Here is an 18972-nt window from a genome sequence, read left to right as displayed (position 1 = left end):
ACATCTGCCGGACATGTTTGATACAGCCACGTGGCACTTACAATTAAAGAAATGCCTAACAAAGAATTAAGCCACTAATTTGCTTTCACTGGATTTAAACGAGTTACTACTGTATATGTGCTGTAAATGTTTCCTGAGTGCACACAGAGGTGGTTAGAATCTGCAGTTTTATCATTAAAATTTGTTTACGTTTCAAAATAGAAATAATAGATTTTTATTATTCAATAAAACAGTACAAATTTCTGGTAACGCTCCGTAGCTTTAATCGAATAATAACAGCACCTTCCAGAAAAATGTTTTCTCCCATCAACAATTGTATTCTCGTACCTAACTATTTAGTGCGTTCCGAATTGCAGTACAGGATTTTTCCTTTAAAAATATTAAACTTGAATTTAACGATTCGCATTAGAAATCTATTAGACTCGACTGGCAAAACTAGTGTCCCAGTTGTGGCTATGCGGTGATATTGTTGTGTCACACCATAACGAGAACATTTGCCCACACTTCTTAAAAAAACAAACAGTTTCCTTCACAAATTCAACAGCTAGGTACACATAATAAAACAAATGTTTTCCACAAAAATTTCAATTTCCAATATCTAATCATCCGATCCGGTGTGATGTTTTCTCTATATGGGAAATAAATATATCGTTTATAAAATAAAGGCATCATATATCCTTGTTCTAGTACTAATACTCGTACGTACGTAAAGAAACGGTGGTTGGCACCGCCAGCGATGAAAGGATAGTCCTGAGACGGTTCGTCAGAGGCGGAGAAAAGTTACTGATTCGCTTTTATTGCTACATCATTGCTTTCCTTCGTTGGGTCCGCGATCGTGGTGGCACGGTTCTCAGGTTCATCGTCCAAAGGTTCCACCTTAATCGCATCAACTTGCTGCACTGAATTACTCTTAATACTCTTGATACTACCAGCCACCTTATTCGTCTTATCGACAGTGCTTTTCCGCCTTTTGCTATCTCCGAACAACGTCGCTGGGTAGCTGCTCTGCCGTCGCCGTTTGGCAGACTTCCTGTTCTTACCAGCCTTGCGTCCTTTGGATACGCCGATCGCAGCGATAGCTTGCTCGACCGGTGGTCGATACTTTTGCCCAATGTATCCGGAACATTTGGTAGCGTTACAGAGGCAAATTTTCTTCTTATCCCCCTTGCTTTCAAAGTTGTAGTTGAAGGTTAATTCGTCGCCCTGCAAAATGTGAATAGAGAGTTTTGAAATTATTCCATATCCGACTGGTCCGATTGGTCATTAGGGTGTTTCATTTTTTTTTTAAACAAAAGTGATACATTTATTATAGGCCACCCTCTAGTCCGATTCAATACCCCAAAATATGAGTCTATATCAGCACCATGGCTATGTGAACCGTGAATGATGGAGTGCAGTGCTGTGTGCTGTCTACAATGTCAATTGAGGGGGTTAGAAGGAAAGGTGTGTAAGTGACTTTGATCGATTCTCTTCATCGACTTTCTCCTTTCGTTCATAATTCAGCTGCAAACACATACCTTGATTCGTGTGCCATTCTGCATGCTAGATGAGAACCTTCTTTATCAAACTATGCGACAGAAATAGCGCAAAATCTGTTTATAAAGCTGTGGCTATCAAAAGAGAAAGTCGATGAAGAGAATCGATCAAAGTCACTTTTTTTTCTTGATTTGTTTTCTTGTTTTACGTGTTGAGCATCAATGCTACACCAGCAGGCCTGGGTTCAATCCCAGTCGGCGCCGTCGGGATGTTCTGAGGCATAACATCTCTGATCACGCCTTCCTTCGGGAAGTAAAGCCGTTGGTCCCCGGTTCATGTGTTGATGGGTCGATAGGTAGGGTCCAGGTGTGGGAGCTGCCTCCCTGGCGTCGGTAGCATTGGTGCTCAGCACGGAAAACAAGATCGACGTAAAACAAATCAAGGAAAAAAAAAACCCTTTCCTTCTAACCCCCTCAATTTAAGATAATGATCTAGCATTGAATTTCACTTCCGACACTTATAATCGTAGTTAGCATATTTTCAGGCGGTACGGCTTTGACATTACTATCCATATAAATATAAGTAGGGAAAAGTTGTAAATCTTACTTTTATCTCAATAAATCAACTGTTTTGTATAATCGCTGCATTGTTTTAATATTATTGATATTTTCTAAACATCGGTACTTGATAAGTTAGCAAACATAAGACAAAAATTGCAGAAGAACTTGGAATATCAGTGGACCCTTTACGATGTCATTGTCATTTGCCCACTGACATTGAACGAATGATATTGATATTCTAACTGTGTGAACTGATACTAAATCAGGTGACTAGTAAAATTCAGCATTTTGCAGGTATTGATATTTTGCAGCACTGATTGATTGATTGATTGATTTATCTTTATTTGGGAGGCTTTCAACCTGAGGCTGGTTCGCCTCCAGAAAGCATTGATTGAGGGTATCAGTATTTAATTGTTTTTTTTTTTTTTAATTTGTGACCTTCACTTTCAATTTTAAGTTATCCATCATTGGGGCTACATTGAGTCTGTTGATGTTGAGCAGTACCACACTATTTAAATGACAAATCGGAAAAACTTGACCTTCTCCGATTTGCATAATTCAAGCTCGACATTGCATTAGGTCCTAAATAACACTGATCGATTGTCTTCGTCGACTTTCTCTTTCGTTAATAACTTGAGCACCTAACCGTTTCTTGTTGTTTTTCGTATTAGAAGCTAGATAAAAGCTTCTTTTATCGATCTGTGTGCTGAAAACACCTGGGAATGTCTTAACATGGCCATTGGGATACAAAGAGAAAATCGACAAAGAGAACAGGGCCCCACAAAGCCACTTTCAATCGAAAATCGTCAAGCGACAATCGTCAAAAGCGAAAATCGTAATGTTGATGCCGTCCCATCAATATGGGTATTTTTGGAATCGGGATGAGGTCTGGAGATTGGAAATCAATATCCGGCGCCATTTTGAAATCCATGATGGCGGCTTTCGGTTAGAGAAAAAGTTTTAAATTCTATCAAATACCCATACAAACCGTTTGTTTAGCATCAGGGTGACATCTAGAAGCCAGAAATAGATGTCCGACGCCATCTTGAAATTCAAAGTGGTGGCTTCCGATTTCATAAGAAGTGCCAAATAGCCTACAAATAGCATCGAATATCGATTTTCAGCATCTACGCGTCGTTCTCGTTCCGAAAATACTCAGATCTTAGGGTATTTGACACTTTTTGTGAAAACCGATGGCCGCCATATCGGATTCCAAAATGGCATCTGATATCGATTTTCGGCTTTCACACGTTGTCCCCATTCCGAAAATACCCATATTATAATTTGACACTCTCTGAACCCTGATGGCCGCCATATTGGATTCCAAAGTGGTATCTGATATCGATATTCGGCATCTACACGTTATCCTTGTTCCAGAAATAATCATCTAACAAATAACCTTTGTTTCGAAAATGCAGAACCCTAGAGAATCTTTCAATGTTACTTAGGACCTAATGCAATGTTCAGCTTGATTTGTATGCAATGGGCGGCAATCGTTCACATTTTTACAAACAATCGGCCATTTTGGATGTTTTTTTTCAAATTGACGTATCTTCGGAGCAACTTAAGATTAGGGCGAAAATAGCAAAATGTAAACAAATGGAGAAAACCCGAGCAAGTTTGCACGTATTTATCTAATTTTTAATTGAAGGTTTAGCAATCTTTGTTTCTAATGCAATTAAATTTATGATTGTAAAATCCCCTTTTAGTGCATTTTCTGTTGAAAACTCATAATTTTTATAATTTCACCCGTAAATGAAGCACCCATTGGTCACTTACCGCTTTGAGGTCCTTGATGGCGAATAGCCCCACCGCCTGTGCACCTCCCACCTTCCAGAGCATTGTTTCACAATTGGGCTCGCACGAGTGATTGATAAATCTGGCCAGGTTTCCCTTAGGTCCGGCATCGATGGTCAGCTCAGAGTCCACCGTCAAAAAGTAATAGTTTTCATCCTTCTGCTCCACTTTGTGTTGCAACCTCCGCGCTAGTTCTTCATTGTTGATCACCTCACCGACGTATTCAATCACAAACTGACCCTGCCGGATGTCCTCCATGGTCACCAGGCCCCAACCTTTCTGGGATATCCGTTTGGCTACTAAGGCCGGATACTGTTTCTTCTCGAAACACTGATTCTGGCAGCGGTCCTTCGCCGGGCAAACCTTCGGATTGCATTCCACCAGCAGGGCACGATTGATGCAGTTCGAATCAGGCCCACAAGGGTCATCGTCCGTCGGTTTGCACTCGCATGCGTTGTCCTCCTGAAAAGATGAATGCTGTGTAAATTTCGACAGAAAAGATTAGAATCGGGATAACGGTTACCACTTCTTCCTTTCCTTGTGAAGGCGCCTTCAGCGGTGCAACGTATCGATTGCTTTTGATTTTTACGTACATAGGTGGCTTAAATGATCCTTCACCTACTTCCGTTAGCTGTTCCGCTGCTTTCCTTGCCTGCAGCATTTCGTGTACCAACTTTGCATCTTGCAGTGCTGAGTTGTACCGCTTGGCCATGTTCCCTCGTTTCTTTTCTGAGATGTCAGAATCACCTTCCTGATACAGGTAGATTCTTCGCCTGTTGATCCAAACGTGATCGTGCGTGCCGAAGAATCGAACACAAATATCCCATTTTTCATGTGGCAATTGCTTTAGATTCTCTGGAACCATAGGCGGGGGAACCGTCATGGCGGGCCAGAATCGAAAGTGGCTGTACTTGGCCCACACTATTTCGTTGTACAAAGGCATCCTGCCGGATTCACATTCTTCACAAATGTACTTTCCTTCCGGGGGAGTGAATTTGAGGCAATCCAAGTGGAAAGCAGTGGGACACGTTTCACAGCATATCAAACTGCCTCCCTTGCAGCACAAGAAACACCAGTTCACGTTCAGCGAGCTTTGTTCCAGGTTGTGTTTTGGGCAGATCATGGCTGCCCAGGAGAGGATTTGCGAACCAGCTGGTATGCATTTAGCCTCCGTATGATACGAAGAAGGACATTTGATACAACGGACCAGCTGCCCCTTGGTGGATGTGGCATTCGTTCGCGGATCGTCCGATACGCACGTATGACAGGTGTGGTACGGGCAGAACAGGGTACTGGACTGCGACGTTCCGGTGAACTTGTGCTGCGGAAACAACCTTAGGCAGGGGACGTGGTAGTGCTTGCCACAACCACCCACGGTGCAGCGATATTTTTGGTCTTCCTTGACCGAATCTTCCTGGTCGTGACAGACGAAGCATACGGGAGCTTTCTGCTGAGTGCAATCCAAGCAAATGAAAGCCTTGCTTTCGGTGGAGGAGGCTTCCGCCGATGGATCGGTCGAGCAACCTGTGGAAAATGAGGAAAGTGAGCGTTAGTTTTGCGGTTAAATTGATATGGTCTGAGGCAGAGAAAGACAACACCCGAAACTCACCTGCATGGTAGTGATTGCAGCACTTGGAGCACTTAACCAGATCGTTCGGTTTGGAGCAAACCGTACACACGGATCCCCTTGCAACGCCCTTCATCAGATAGTTCTTCTCCAGATCGAACATGAACAGGTCATCCAAGGATTTTTGCACTCTTTTCTTTGGCTTAACCGCCGCCATCGACGACGCCGCCGCTTCGACCGGTGCCTGTGAGTTAGGCTCTTTCTTCGCTTTGTCAATCCCGAGTTCCCGGCCTAGTTTCCGTAGCGCCTGCGAGCGCAAGCGGTTCGAAATTCTCGCCCCATTTGCTATGGAATGCATGCGTAAGGCGCATATCTTCTGTACGTACTTTTGAAGCTTGCGGTCGACCTCGGTCTCAGTTTGTCCTTCGAACACATACAGCCGGCTCATGGTCAGAAAGTTATTGTAAATCTCCTTATCGAATTCCACCATTTCGGAAATATCGTCACTCTCGCTGCTGGTCCCACTGGCTGTCTCAAGAAAATCACTTCCCTCGGTCATCGACTGGAAGTAGCGAGAAATGGTGCTGCGGAAAAGATCACGATCGTCCGACTCGAGCTTTATACGTTTGGAAAGGATTTCGGAACTTCTCGATGTGGTCGGCAGTGCTTCGTAGGCTGGACTTTCCGGTGTTGGAGATCGGCGTCGCTTTCGTCCAAATTCGGAAGACGCGTCAAAGCTGTTGCTGTGATATCCAGTCGAAAGGCTCTTGGCTCGTTTTCGAAGTAGTTGCTTCGATTTTGCACCATCTACCTCCAGCAATTCCTGAAAACGTTTTTTTCTGGCATCAATTGGTTGCTTCTGCGTTTCCTCTGCTTGCCGAATTGCTTCGATCCACATTGGGCGTTGACGTTGATACTGATTTACTTTTAAGCGTAGTATTTTGAATTGGCTGTCCACGAGGGCTTTGTATTCTTCAAGCGTACTGAAAGGAAGTGTCAAGGACTCGGGGATCCAAGCTCGACGACCATTATCGGCAAAGAAATTCACGTGTACCAGGTACCATTTCTTGGCGTTGGCCAGTTTTTTCATGAGGCCGTCCTCCGGATCGGGAATAACGATGCACGGCCAATGCACTGACTTGTTATTGAATGCACCCCAGAGTAGTTGTCCCGTTCGGTACTCGGTAGACAAAGTGGAGCCAAGAGATGATCCTTCGGCACTATCCACTTCGGATGATTTTTCAGGGGATTTTGCGAGTTCCTCTTTGATTTTGATTTCATTCGGGGCTTCTACGACTGCATTTTCACCGAAGCTGGCATCCAAATCGACAATCTGGATTTCATCAATCCCCAGGAGAGATGCATTTGGATTAATGATTGGAATTATATCGGATTTGTCACTATTACAGCATTCTGGTTCGGAATCTTTCTGTAGCTGGGATGGGATTTCAATGGTACTCAATTGTGCCGGGGATACAATAGGTGTTTCTGTTAAACTACTACTATTAATCACATCAAGTTGAGAAGTTTCAAAAGATGCTTGATCCGATTCACCTATCGGGGAAGGTACAATAGGCTCGATTGGAGGCACGGTTTCCGAATCTTTCTTGATCGTTCTAGCTTTGGCAGGAGATTTGGTAATGAATCTAGCCAGATCCAGCGGAATATAATCGCTATTTTCCTTCTGCTTCTGTACCCTACCGTACCGGCTCATCGCATGTCCAACGGTAGTTTTAGTCAACTCCATATACTTAGGACTAAGAGAGCTCTCTAGTTGCTTTAGCAGATATCTCGCTCGCTGTGGCGATTTCAAGCGCTCTTCGACAGCAGTGGAAGAAAGCAGCGGTTGAAACTGTCCCACCTCGCTACTGTTCTCCGGTTTCGATACAGGAATTACATCTGCAGGCTTGAGATCGCAGTTCAGTTCACTTTCAAGCGGAATTTCGTTACGTACGGCAATTTCCTGCACAGGATCCTCAATTTTATTCAAAACAATCATCATTTGTAGCTTAGCGTTATTCGCTACGGCTACGGAGCAGCTGGCTTCAATTGGCTTCTTTGGACTATCCCTACTCCTAACTCGCAACAAACGAGTCAAGATAGGTCTTTCACCAGTGACCTTTCCACTAGTCGATTCGGATGCTGCAAATAATAATATGTTTAACGTACGGAAGCTACTTCATGCTGATGAAACAACAAACCTGGCACATTACTGGCTTTAGTACGGCTTCGTTTAGGCGTTCTCTGGATCTGCTCCCCGTTCTTGAGTCCATTTCGCGTTCGGATGCTTCCGTCGTTAGTGAAAATAACGCTAGATTCGAGCATCTCTTCAATGTCAATGCTCTCACCGGTAGCCGCCTCGCGTTTCATTTTGGCTACTTTGGTCACTACTCCGGAGCTGGACTTCTTCGTCAGAGAAAGCCTTTTGCTGCACAAAACGGTCAGAGAGAAAACTGTCAATAAAATATGGCAAGCTACTGAGATTAAATCTAAATTAAATTTAAATTGTTTATCCCATGTTTGGTCGTTGCTTGAACACTCGCGATTTTTTCGAGCAAGGATGCGTGAATGTAGCGAGACAGCAACAAACACCACCTCTCGAATGTCAGCTTGTGCGTCTACAGAATACCGCCAAAACTGGTCACCCTGTTCAGGCACACAGCAGCGGCTCACAAGCACAAGACAAACGCTGCTGACCCGAATTCCGATTAGAGTTCGTCGGCCAAAAATAGGAATTCAAGCTAAACCAAAACACTATGCTGCTCCATAACTTCACATTTTCAGCAATAAAAAGGAATAACTTACGTGCTTTTTTTCACCCGTTTTCTGCCCATCTTCCGCGGTTTATAGCTTTTATTCAGTCGCCAAAAAGTCAACACTTTTCCCACCAAAATGTTTACACGAGCTCGGTTGAGGCACCGATAAAATTACTGGGAACGTCAACACTTTTTACTTTCACACATTTTCTAGCGGGTTATTTCACAATTTCCGTGCAAAATTACACTCTCAACACTCTCAATACTTGATCTTCCAAATTGCGATAGAAAATTTCGGAAGTCCAAAGCGGTACTTTCGCGTACGTAGCAAACAGACAACAATGGCTGTTGCTCGCTTGGTCGGCCCTCGGCGATTGCGTAAAAAAAAAGTGCAAACATTCGGAGCTTTTTTAAAATTTTGAAACGTCTATTTCAGACGTTTTATTTGCCTGTCGATATAGTAGAACATACACTGAAAATAACTGTTTAGTAAATATTGTCATTAGATATTGATATTATTAAACTTATAGTAATTTGCCGTTACAGTATCCCCCGCTAATCCGGTTCTCTTAAGGCCCACGCACATTTGATCCGGATCGGACGCGTTGCGGCAAAGTGACAGCTAAATCTATTGTCAAACTGTCAAATTTACGTCAACGCAACGAAAACGAATCTAATGTGGGTGGCCCTTTATGGAGCTTTTTATATTGTAACACATGTAACATATTGGTAACATTGATTTGAATGGATTGGCAGCCAGATTATGTGTGAAAAAAAAATAGATAGCAATACAAGTTTACCAACAATCAATCGAGGGGGTGACACATCTAAATCTCAATTCTAGATGCTCATAAAATCTCACACTAGCGAATAAATCTTCGAAAAATCTTCTTTCATTTCTCGCATCTACTTGCATCGCGCATCATCTTTTTGCAGGAAATCTTCAAAATCGTGAAATATCTTCTTTCTATCTACTCAGCGTACACGCAGCTAGTCACAGCAAAGCACAATATTTTCTGCATCGTAGATAGAGTCGTCCCCCTCGCAATCAATGCGAAACAAACGATTTTAATTTGGCTCATTATTTGATTATACCCGAGGGGCAGATCATTAACGCATTTTCGAATCAGTATTGCGTATTGATGTACGCACAGGGGGTAAGTCACTTTACCACTTTGTGCTAACACCCACAGAAACACAATTCAAACACCCACAAACACCCATGATAAGCAAATGTTTTAATCAATTCTGGCACCAATGCAAAGAATGTTTACATTCGATTGTTATTTTGTTGTTTTGAAGAAACAAAATCCAGAAAAAACTGTCGTACCGTCCTTCCGGTTAAGAGCAACATTCTGGATCTGGAAAACCTCCAATCCGAAGAAAAAAAAAATACGATCCCGGTTAGGATCCACGAAAGCAGCAGCGTAATACCAACAATCAATACGAAACTAACGATTTTAAATTGGCTCACCACTTTAGTAGCCTATTGGTCCCAAGCAAACGATTAACGTACCCTATTCTAGTTGAAATTCTATTACTACACTATGTTTGTTTTGATTCGCTATGAAAGTTTGACAGATAACATCAGGGGTGTGTGGATTCATGCAGAACATGCAGGGGTGAGTGAAATGCTTGGGACTGCTTGGGACCGTTGTTCTGGTACTGAGTGAGCCAAAAATAATAATGATTTTCTTCGGGACCCAGTGGTCTTAGAGTTACCTCTATGGTAATACCAACCGATGGCAACTAACGATTTAAAATTGGCTCACTACTTGACTAGCCTATTGGTCCCAAGCAAATCGATTAAAGTGCCCCATTCTAGTCGAAATTCTAGTACTACACTATGTTTGTTTTGATTCGCTATGAAAGTTTGACAGGTAAAATGAGGGGTTCGTGGATTTTCCTATGTTTCGAGGGGTGCATCGATTAGCTTGGGACCGAAGAAAGTACCAGAGCTGAGCCAAAAAGTTGAACATCCCCATAAAAAATTTGACAGATGGGGAATTTCACTGTCGACCGGCGAAATCGGTTGTTTACAAAAAAGGCCTATTAATAAACCGACAACGTCGGGATTAGTACACTAGTTATTTTTGTCAACTTATTCGTTAATGTATTAAATCGAATACTGCCGGGACCGACAGCCATAGATTTTATCTATTGTAAAATCCGGCAATTGTATGTTTTTTAATCGGTGTTTATTTTAGTGTACATATTAATGTACAGACGATGTCGATTTAGCTAGTGATTATTAAATAGTGGCAGTTAGGCTAAGTGAATGCAACTTTATTATGAAATGTCATTACAACCTGGTAAGTTGGAATTAATGGTTTTGTCTTTTTTTTTTAAATCTTACAATGGCAAGAATGTGGACTACTTGGCGTAATAATTATGTTCTCTGAGAACAACGATATTTTTTCCGATCCCATCTAATTCCATCTCAATTTTTAATATTGATTGAAGCAAAAAGATCACTTCACTGTTTGACACAAAACTAACAAACTGACAGCTCGTTCCCATATGAAGTACCATCGAGGAACGCTAAGATGGTGATTTTTGCTAATGTAATCACACTTATTTAAAGTAGTTCCAGTGCTTCAAAATTGATGAAATTTTGAATTTCGATTCCATTTGTAATGCAGATTACGAATATGCAATTACCCCAACACCCCTATAGAATCCAATTTAATTAACCGATTAATTAGTGTATTTCATCTGGTTTCATCAATTTCATAAGCCGATTTAACAGTTGACTTAATCTTTTCCATCATGCAAACAACTGAATGAACCGATTAACCATTCTATTTCATTTGGTTTCATCAATTTCGTATGCTGATTTATTTATCGACTTAATCTGTTTGTATCGTAGAAACAATTTAATAAACTGATCAACCAGTATATTTCGTCTGGTTTCATAGAATCCCTGCTACAACTCTGTCATCCTACTAATCGTTCGATTTGGTCGCTTCTGGTTGACTGATTTCCTATGTTTTCGACTACCGATTCAGTGTGCTGACGCGTCGGCAACCTCCCCTTAAGCAGTCCCATAAGAGTCGATGCAACAATTTATAAATAAGTCGGTTTCATAGTCGGTCGATCTTACCGACGTGAACCGATTTAGTCAAAGGGAAAATCGGGAGGATTTTTTATGGAGATGTTTCTTCGGGACCTTCTGGTCTTAGAGTTACCTCTATGGTAATACCCCGTACAGACTATGGCTTATACCCCGGATAGACTATGGCTTATATCATGTAATATAGACTGTCTTGTAATGAGCACTCATACAAAGGATTTCCAGTGAAAACTAGATGTACGAGTGCTCATTGCAAGACAGCCTATATTACATGATATAAGCTATAGTCTGTACGGGGTATAAGGAGGAACAGTTGCTAAAAAATATTTCCTGCAAAAAACCAAAACATACGGAACGGAACAGTTTCTAATTGGCAATTCTATTCAGATTCTAACCAGCAGTAGCCCAAGCACGGCCCACAAATTGATTGCAAATTTTGCCCTTAGAGTTGAAACTATTGCCACCAACTGGATTCTATTGCGGGTAGGATTGCACCCATTGTTTGATCTTTCTTCCCGGGTGGCACGTGTCCATTCGTCTTCGTCCTGCAGCGAGAGGGCCAATGCCCGTGATATACCTGGCAAACCTTTTCAGAAAACACTCCAAAAGCCCATCGGCTGCGGTCGAATTAGCTCCAAAAAATCCTCCCGCTGGCTGCATGGTTGTGCTTTTTCATTAAAAAGCATCAGTGGATTTGGAGGGGAAGCTGTCATTTTCAGCGTTATATTATTGAGAAATCCAACTTAAACTCCTGCGCGTCTGGTGGCAGGAATAAGCACTAACCGACGGTGATAAGTCTGTGACAGCCCTTGAAAATTTCATTGATTGTTTGCAAAATTATTTAATTTCAATGTAATTTCATGAAAATTTCTTGTCAGCATGGATGAACCTTGTACAAAATGCATAAAATTATTTTGTAATGCATTGTTCCTAAATAAAAAGCTACTTCAAGACAGTTAAATTACAGAAAACATGTTAAGGTTTGAAATCATCTGCCGATTAAACAGCAGACAAAGTTGGCCGACTAAATCCATCGACGAAAAACAACTAAATAGGCCGATTGCTCGGTGTAGCACCAGACGAAAAACGATTTAATCTGCTGATTAATACACCGACTGAAATAAATTTTTAAGTGGCAATAGATTTAGTCGGTGGACGAATCGGGTGATTTGGATGATGTTTGTTTATTTGGAAGATATTTTCGAAACAAAGAACGATAAAGTTCAGCATTATATACCATTATTACGAGTACTACTTTTTTGCTCGGATCATGTTTTGACTTCCACAGAAACTCACTAGAATAAATAGAAAATTTTTGACACATTATTTCGGACTTATCACCGCTGCGATTGGAGCGTCACGGTGGTCGATTGACAAATCCAAGTTTCAATCGGCCACCGTGGCGCTGCAATCGCAGCGGTGATAAGTCCGAAATAATGTGTCAAACTGAATACATTTTTGAAATTTCAACCAAAAAACTATTATTTTGTATTTATTCTAGCGAGTTTCTGTGGGAGACAAAAAATGATCCGAGCAAAAAAGTAGTACTCGTAATAATGGTATATAATTCTGAATTTTATCGTGCTTTGTTTCGAAAATATTTTCCAAATAAACAAACATCATCCAGATCACCCGATTCGTCCACCGACTAAATCTATTGCCACTTAAAAATTTATTTCAGTCGGTGTATTAATCAGCAGATTAAATCGTTTTTCGTCTGGTGCTACACCGAGCAATCGGCCTATTTAATAGTTTTTCGTCGATGGATTTAGTCGGCCAACTTTGTCTGCTGTTTAATCGGCAGATGTTTTCAAACCTTAACATGTTTTCTGTAATTTAACTGTCTTGAAGTAGCTTTTTATTTAGGAACAATGCATTACAAAATAATTTTATGCATTTTGTACAAGGTTCATCCATGCTGACAAGAAATTTGCATGAAATTACATTGAAATTAAACAATTTTGCAAACAATCAATGAAATTTTCAAGGGCTGTCACCGACTTATCACCGTCGGTTAGTGCTTATTCCTGCCACCAGGCGCGCAGGAGTTTAAGTTGGATTTCTCAATTGAAACATGGATTTGTCAATTCTATATGCGCAAGTATTGATGGTTTAAAAGTGAGGATGACAAAACAAACCAATCTTTTAGGCTGGAGCGAAAGTGAGAATAACAAACTTCGCACTTGAAAATGAGATTACTCAAGTGTGCGTGATATAAACGTCAGGAAGGTCAATGGTCCATATACTCAATGGTTGCCAATAAATTTATTTTTTCGGTTGATGAAGAAACACCCAGAAACACCTTCCGACACCCAACAACACACATGAAACACAATAAGCACAGACACAAGGTGGTAGAGTGACTTACCTCCTGGATTAAACCATAGAGGTAACACGGAGAACAAATTCGTTAAGTTAAGATAACAATCCTTATAGTTACTTTCACATGGAAAAATATTGTTGTTTGAAAGAAACCTATAGATATTCCAACATTAATTTGACCGTCAACTCAATCATATCTACCTAATAGATTCAACTGTTCACCTTATACTCACTTCAACTATAACTTTGATCAATTATAACAACCGTCAAATGTAATTTAATTGTATAATTTGGTTTCAAAAGATCATCATAAATCCACTTACTTTTAACTTGTGATGCGTAGAGCAGGCGATAAGATAGCTGGCTCTCACGCAGATGAACACGGTTCAAATCTTAGTTGAATGTTCTTGATCACCTTTTTTATGATTTTGCAGTTGTGTTTTTGAGATCGATGAAGAAGCAAAAAAAAAACTTCCTTAATATGTCGATAATGAAGAGCAGTTCGTTTAATAAACATTGTAAAATTTTGCTCATCTAACAATAGTTTTCTTGAATCAACTAAAGCATAGTTGTATTTTGAAGTTTGACGTTTGTTCATCTACTGAAAAATATAGTTGAACCAATCGAGGAGCCAACTATAAACTATAGTTGTTGCCCTCTATATATAGTCAAATAAACTATAGTTTCGGGTTATCTCTAAAACAATTGAATAATATAGTTATTTTGACCGGAAAAATAATTGCGTCTGCTATAATTTGTTCTCCGTGAAATTAAACTGAGAATTAAACTGAGTGTAATGCCAAATTGATTAAATTTCAAGCAAAATGGGAATAGTCCAATTTATCAGTGTAACAATGTTTCCAAAGATGGAATAGTTCTCTCCAGGCGGGTTCATACTCGGGCTCGCACTGGTAAGATTTGCGTGTGTTAGTGAAATGAAATTTTTTGTTAGCGGTGAGAAATTTTTTGTTTGCTGTCATTCTAAAGTAAAAATAAGCAACAAAACGAAAACAAACCCTACGCTTGCACGATAACAGTCAAACACGTTTTTAATAAAAGTGGCTTTACTCATTAATGAGTAAATTATTTTAACACCAATGAGTTTCTGCTAACAGTAGCAAACAGTTACTACTGAATTGACATAATAAATTACTCATTATATATTTATTTATTTATTTATTTATTTATTCGTCAATCAATCAAATCGTAGACTAAAATTATATTAAGTAGTAGCAACAATCAATACGAAACTAACGATTTTAAATTGGCTCACCACTTTAGTAGCCTATTGGTCCCAAGCAAACGATTAACGTACCCTATTCTAGTCGAAATTCTAGTACTACGCAATGTTTGTTTTGATTCGCTATGAAAGTTTGACAGATAAAATGAGGGGTTATTGGTTTTTCCTATGTTTCGAGGGGTGAATCGATTAGCTTGGGACCGAAGAGAGTACCAGAGCTGAGCCAAAAAGTTGAGCACGTTATTTCGGGACCTTCTAGTCTTAGAGTTACCTCTATGGTAGTAGCACAGACAAACAGACGTAACTCTTCATTGTGTATCTTCGTTCATGCATTTAACGGTTGATTTGAATATTATCAGTTCCGCGAACTACTCGCGCAGCGCTGGCATCGGATCACTTTGACGTTTCTATATATTCTATAGAAATTTTATGCAATATTGTTTAAGAGTTAGCGAGCAAGCTTGTTTTCCGCGAGAAGCCAGATAGATGTCGTTACTGAGGTTATATGTTTTGAGATACTATGTTTTCAAGAACAAGTTTTTCAAAGAGTTACGTCTGTTTGTCTGTGGTAGTAGTGCCACTTTTATTGACAATGGGTTCACTTTTACTCATAAATGGATGTTTGATTCTTACCGTAAACATGACAGTATACGCTAGTGTATGTAAAATTATATTAATAGTGTAGTGTTCGTGAGATCCTGCTTGGAGAACTCAATTCGACAGTGAGCATGCATAAGGGCGAATACGCGATGATCGATTCTCTTCATCGACTTTCTCTTTGCATTGCTAAAGCTAAGCGAAACAATTTTCTAGAACTTGTTCAATGCAGAGTAGTAACAGGTTGTATTGGCTATCAAAAGGAACAGCAAACGCACCGAGAAACGTTAAATCTAATTAATTAATTAATTTATCTTTATTAGGGAGGCTTTCAGCCTGGGGCTGGTTCGCCTCCAAGACGTTAAATCTAGTGAGTTATTAACAAAAGAGAAAATCGACGAAGAGCATCGATCATCTCGTATAGGCCCTTATGCATGCTCACTGTCGAATTGTTAGAGAAATGCGATGAAATCCAAGCTCGATTAATAAAAATGAGCTGCACAGCAAAAAACAAAACTGCAATCATGTTAATTAAACTCATATTTCTAACTGAGTTAAAAAAAGTTTCATTGAAAAACCGCTAAGGGGTGATGGAAAGGGGAAGGGGAGGCGAGGGGGGAGGTTTATGATTTTGTAACAAGCAATGCATTAGGTATAGGAAAAATGTAACGAAATAGGGGAGGGGGCTTAATTTTTCCTCAATTTAGCGTGACATAATAAATGGATCGCCCCTAATATGAAAAATTCGCTTTATTTGGTTGCATAATGTGGCCCCTAATTTTTTTTTCAGAGTTTTATTTTTTTTAATATCTTAATTCGATTTCCACTAATTTAATGATAAATTATACCTGAAGCAACGTAAATCATTAAATTTACATTAAATAATAAACAAATATTATAATTCCAGAGTTGAAATATTTATGGAATTATTCAAATAATTTTTTTTATTTTAAATTATCAAATTATTTTTACTGAGTAATTCAAAATTCACTAATTATTTAGATAATTTGCGATAATTTTTGATTACCAATCACCTTACCAGCTTGATAGAAACCCCTCGGATTCGCCAATACACGCTAACTTGAAAGTACTCATTAATGGTTGAAAAAGACCCATTTTGAAGAAAAGTGGCTTAACTCATTAAATGAGTGAATTTTTTACCCATTAATGAGTATCTGTTACCCATTAATGAGTAATTGTTAATCATTAATGGGTAACAGATACTCATTAATGGGTAAAATTGTTTAATCATTAATGAGTTAAGCCACTTTTCTTCAAATTGGGTCTTTTTTTACTCATTAATGAGTACTTTCAAGTTAGCGTGTAGAATCAATAGTATCTATATATAATGAAAAACAGCCTATCACATCGAATTCGTATTTTTGAGTGTTTTTTAGTAAGAAGTTGATAGCATTTTTTTTTGCTGTGTCAGTGAAGCATCTGATCAAAAGCTTTCTACGGTTGGTACCTTGGCTGATGTGGAGAGCTTTCGGTGCTCTGCTGGTCGCTGACGAAACCAGCTCTCAAAACAAGCGATCTGGTCAATCAATGGCATTTTTCATTCATTTCCTCGCGTAAATGAAAAAGACGCCACGGAGTGTTTTACTGTTTGTTCTATTTCTAAAAAAGGGTGCATCAAGAAAACTCTGTGAAAGTTTGCTAATTATTCCCCATCAATGGCTAACATAGATATGTAAGTTGAATTATCACTTAAATAGCCGTTTTATCCAAAAAATCACCGCAAGAGTTCAATCGTTTCATTTCAGCCCCGGGCGAAATCCACTCAGGTACTGCAGACTTTGCCTGACTCAGGTAAATGTACTAAAGGTGCTCGAATCGGCGCAAACCATCCGCCAGCCAGAGAAGGAACTATTGCAGAAGTTGTTCCATTACACGAGAATAACAGTACGGGTTCAATCCTACACTATGTTTGAATTTAAATGATTTAAGTCTGTAAACTTTTATCAACTTTCCAGTTCAACAACGTGGAAGACTACCCGAGTGCAGTTTGTCATGAATGTATGGATAGGTTCAGCGACTTCCACGAATTCCGTCGCATGGTGGTTCGTAATCATAACGCAGTGAAAGCCTACCGTAAGATGCACGGAGACGAAATGGATTTCCCACAAACGGAGGAGGAAACTGTGCTGATTGAATTGATTGACGGCTCTCAGCTGACAGAGATTAAGCAGGAGTTGGATGAATATGAAGATTCAAAATGTGACATCCCTAAGGTTCCTGAGCCTAAGCCAGCGAAGGAAACCGTTAAGGAAGTGGATGTCTATCATTTAGATGGCGAACTTAGAAATGTCGTTGTGAAAGAGGAAAAACTTTCATCGGTACGCTCGCTACCGGTTGCCGTTAGTAGTGCCAGCAAGAGTAAGAATGAAGATACGAAGAAATCTCCTGCAGAGCTCCCTCATATCAATGTTCTGAACAAGAAGGTAGCTGTTGTGAAACGACCACAAGGGACAGTACTCAATTCGGAACATTCGGAGAAACGAACTAAACTGGCAACTGGGCATGGTTTTTCAATTGTGAAATGCTCGCAGTGCCGAGCAGTCTTCCGTAGTCGTGAGAATCTGATCATTCATGAGCGAAACGATCACCCGGTCTCCTCGCCAACCAAGACTGGTTCTCCGAAGACACCATCAACATCACCAGTGGGTAGTTCGAAACCTCCACCACAAACGACTCAACATGTCACTCTGTACAAGTGCACGCATTGCAGCAGTAGCTTCATCCATGAGGCCAACTTTGAGAAGCACCTGCAAACCTGTAAGGTAGGAATACTGGCTAAGCTGAATCCTCAGATAACGGTTAAACGAACTGCGCCAGCTGCAATGAATGAAACTAAGGCGGCCGTCGTCAAGGCTGATGATCAGGCTAAAATAAAACATGTTCTGAAGAAGGAAGAAACGGTAGAGCAGATAATCCGCAAACATGTTGTGAAGAAGGAGGAAACTGAAGACAATAGAATCCGTTGTCACTACTGCCCGTTGACGTACAAGACAAAGCATTTCCTCAAGAAGCACATGTTGGACGTGCACAAGATCGACGATTACGAAGATGTATTTTACTGTCACGTGTGTAAGCTGAATTACTCGTGTAACGAGGATCTGCAGTTGCACAACCGAGCAATCCATCGGTTTCAATGCAAGCAGTGTCTGGAGGACTTTAGGACCTGTATGCACTCTCAGATCTATGGAAAACCGAACGAAAATGGTATCAATAAAGGTACGTTAGGTTAAATTGATGGGTTTTGCAGGAATGATAGAGAAAGCCTGTAGCGTAAAGTGGGGATTGTGCTACATTTCCCCGGATGTCGTTTCCCCGAACGCCATTTCCTCGAATACCTATTTCCCCGAATGCCATATCCCCGAATAAAAAGTTAGGAACCCAACAAATAATTCAAAGTCACAAATAAGCTTACATATTGAATAAATGCTGTATAACAGTGTACAATGCTGAATAAAACAGGATGTCGATTATGTGCTGAAAAAAGCTCATTGAGATCGATCGATACGCCTTATTTCCTTATACGCCTTTCCTTTGACTTATTTCTTTCTGCCTCACCAATCACC

At 40.2% G+C, this 18972-nt stretch overlaps 2 protein-coding genes across 5 annotated transcripts; one reads left to right on the top strand and one right to left on the bottom strand.

Moving 5' to 3' along the window:
- NSD (Nuclear receptor binding SET domain protein) lies at positions 1-8505 on the bottom strand. 4 transcript variants are annotated; one of them, XR_010518185.1, is made up of 7 exons: positions 8206-8505; positions 7602-7828; positions 5443-7542; positions 4357-5357; positions 3816-4295; positions 703-1203; positions 1-628 (listed from the first exon to the last, which is right to left on the bottom strand). XR_010518185.1 is itself a non-coding variant. In XM_065228378.1 (6 exons), exons 1-6 carry the CDS (start codon positions 8232-8234, stop codon positions 781-783), a joined length of 4260 nt encoding a protein of 1419 aa, XP_065084450.1. In that variant the 5' UTR covers positions 8235-8505; the 3' UTR covers positions 1-780. The 4 variants fall into 4 exon arrangements, 2 of the variants coding, with proteins under 2 accessions (XP_065084450.1, XP_065084451.1); XR_010518184.1 differs by having other exon boundaries at positions 707-1203; XM_065228378.1 differs by having other exon boundaries at positions 1-1203.
- An 8440-nt stretch (positions 8506-16945) lies between these two features.
- Positions 16946-18644, top strand: LOC135706768 (uncharacterized). Its single transcript, XM_065228424.1, has 3 exons — positions 16946-17081; positions 17155-17293; positions 17365-18644. The coding sequence occupies exons 1-3, from the start codon at positions 17065-17067 to the stop codon at positions 18637-18639; spliced, it is 1431 nt and encodes a 476-aa protein (XP_065084496.1). The 5' UTR covers positions 16946-17064; the 3' UTR covers positions 18640-18644.
- The last annotated feature ends 328 nt before the right edge of the window (positions 18645-18972 follow it).

The sequence above is a fragment of the Ochlerotatus camptorhynchus genome, unplaced genomic scaffold (genome assembly GCF_037179485.1).
Source record: "Ochlerotatus camptorhynchus isolate MF236.1 unplaced genomic scaffold, CSIRO-AGI_Acam_v1.1 ptg000290l, whole genome shotgun sequence".
NCBI lineage: Eukaryota > Metazoa > Arthropoda > Insecta > Diptera > Culicidae > Ochlerotatus > Ochlerotatus camptorhynchus.
This window is presented reverse-complemented; position numbering and strand designations above follow the sequence as displayed.

Bases quoted from the DNA above. Each gene is read 5' to 3' on its own strand.
- NSD (XM_065228378.1), bottom strand. From the start codon at position 8,234: ATGGGCAGAAAACGGGTGAAAAAAAGCAC. The intron at 7,543-7,601 runs GTTTGTTGTTTC...TATTATTTGCAG, and splicing joins TAAAGCCAGTAATGTGCCAG to CATCCGAATCGACTAGTGGA. The intron at 5,358-5,442 runs GTGAGTTTCGGG...CATTTTCCACAG, and splicing joins CTGCAATCACTACCATGCAG to GTTGCTCGACCGATCCATCG.
- LOC135706768 (XM_065228424.1), top strand. The intron at 17,294-17,364 runs GTACGGGTTCAA...TCAACTTTCCAG, and splicing joins TCCATTACACGAGAATAACA to TTCAACAACGTGGAAGACTA.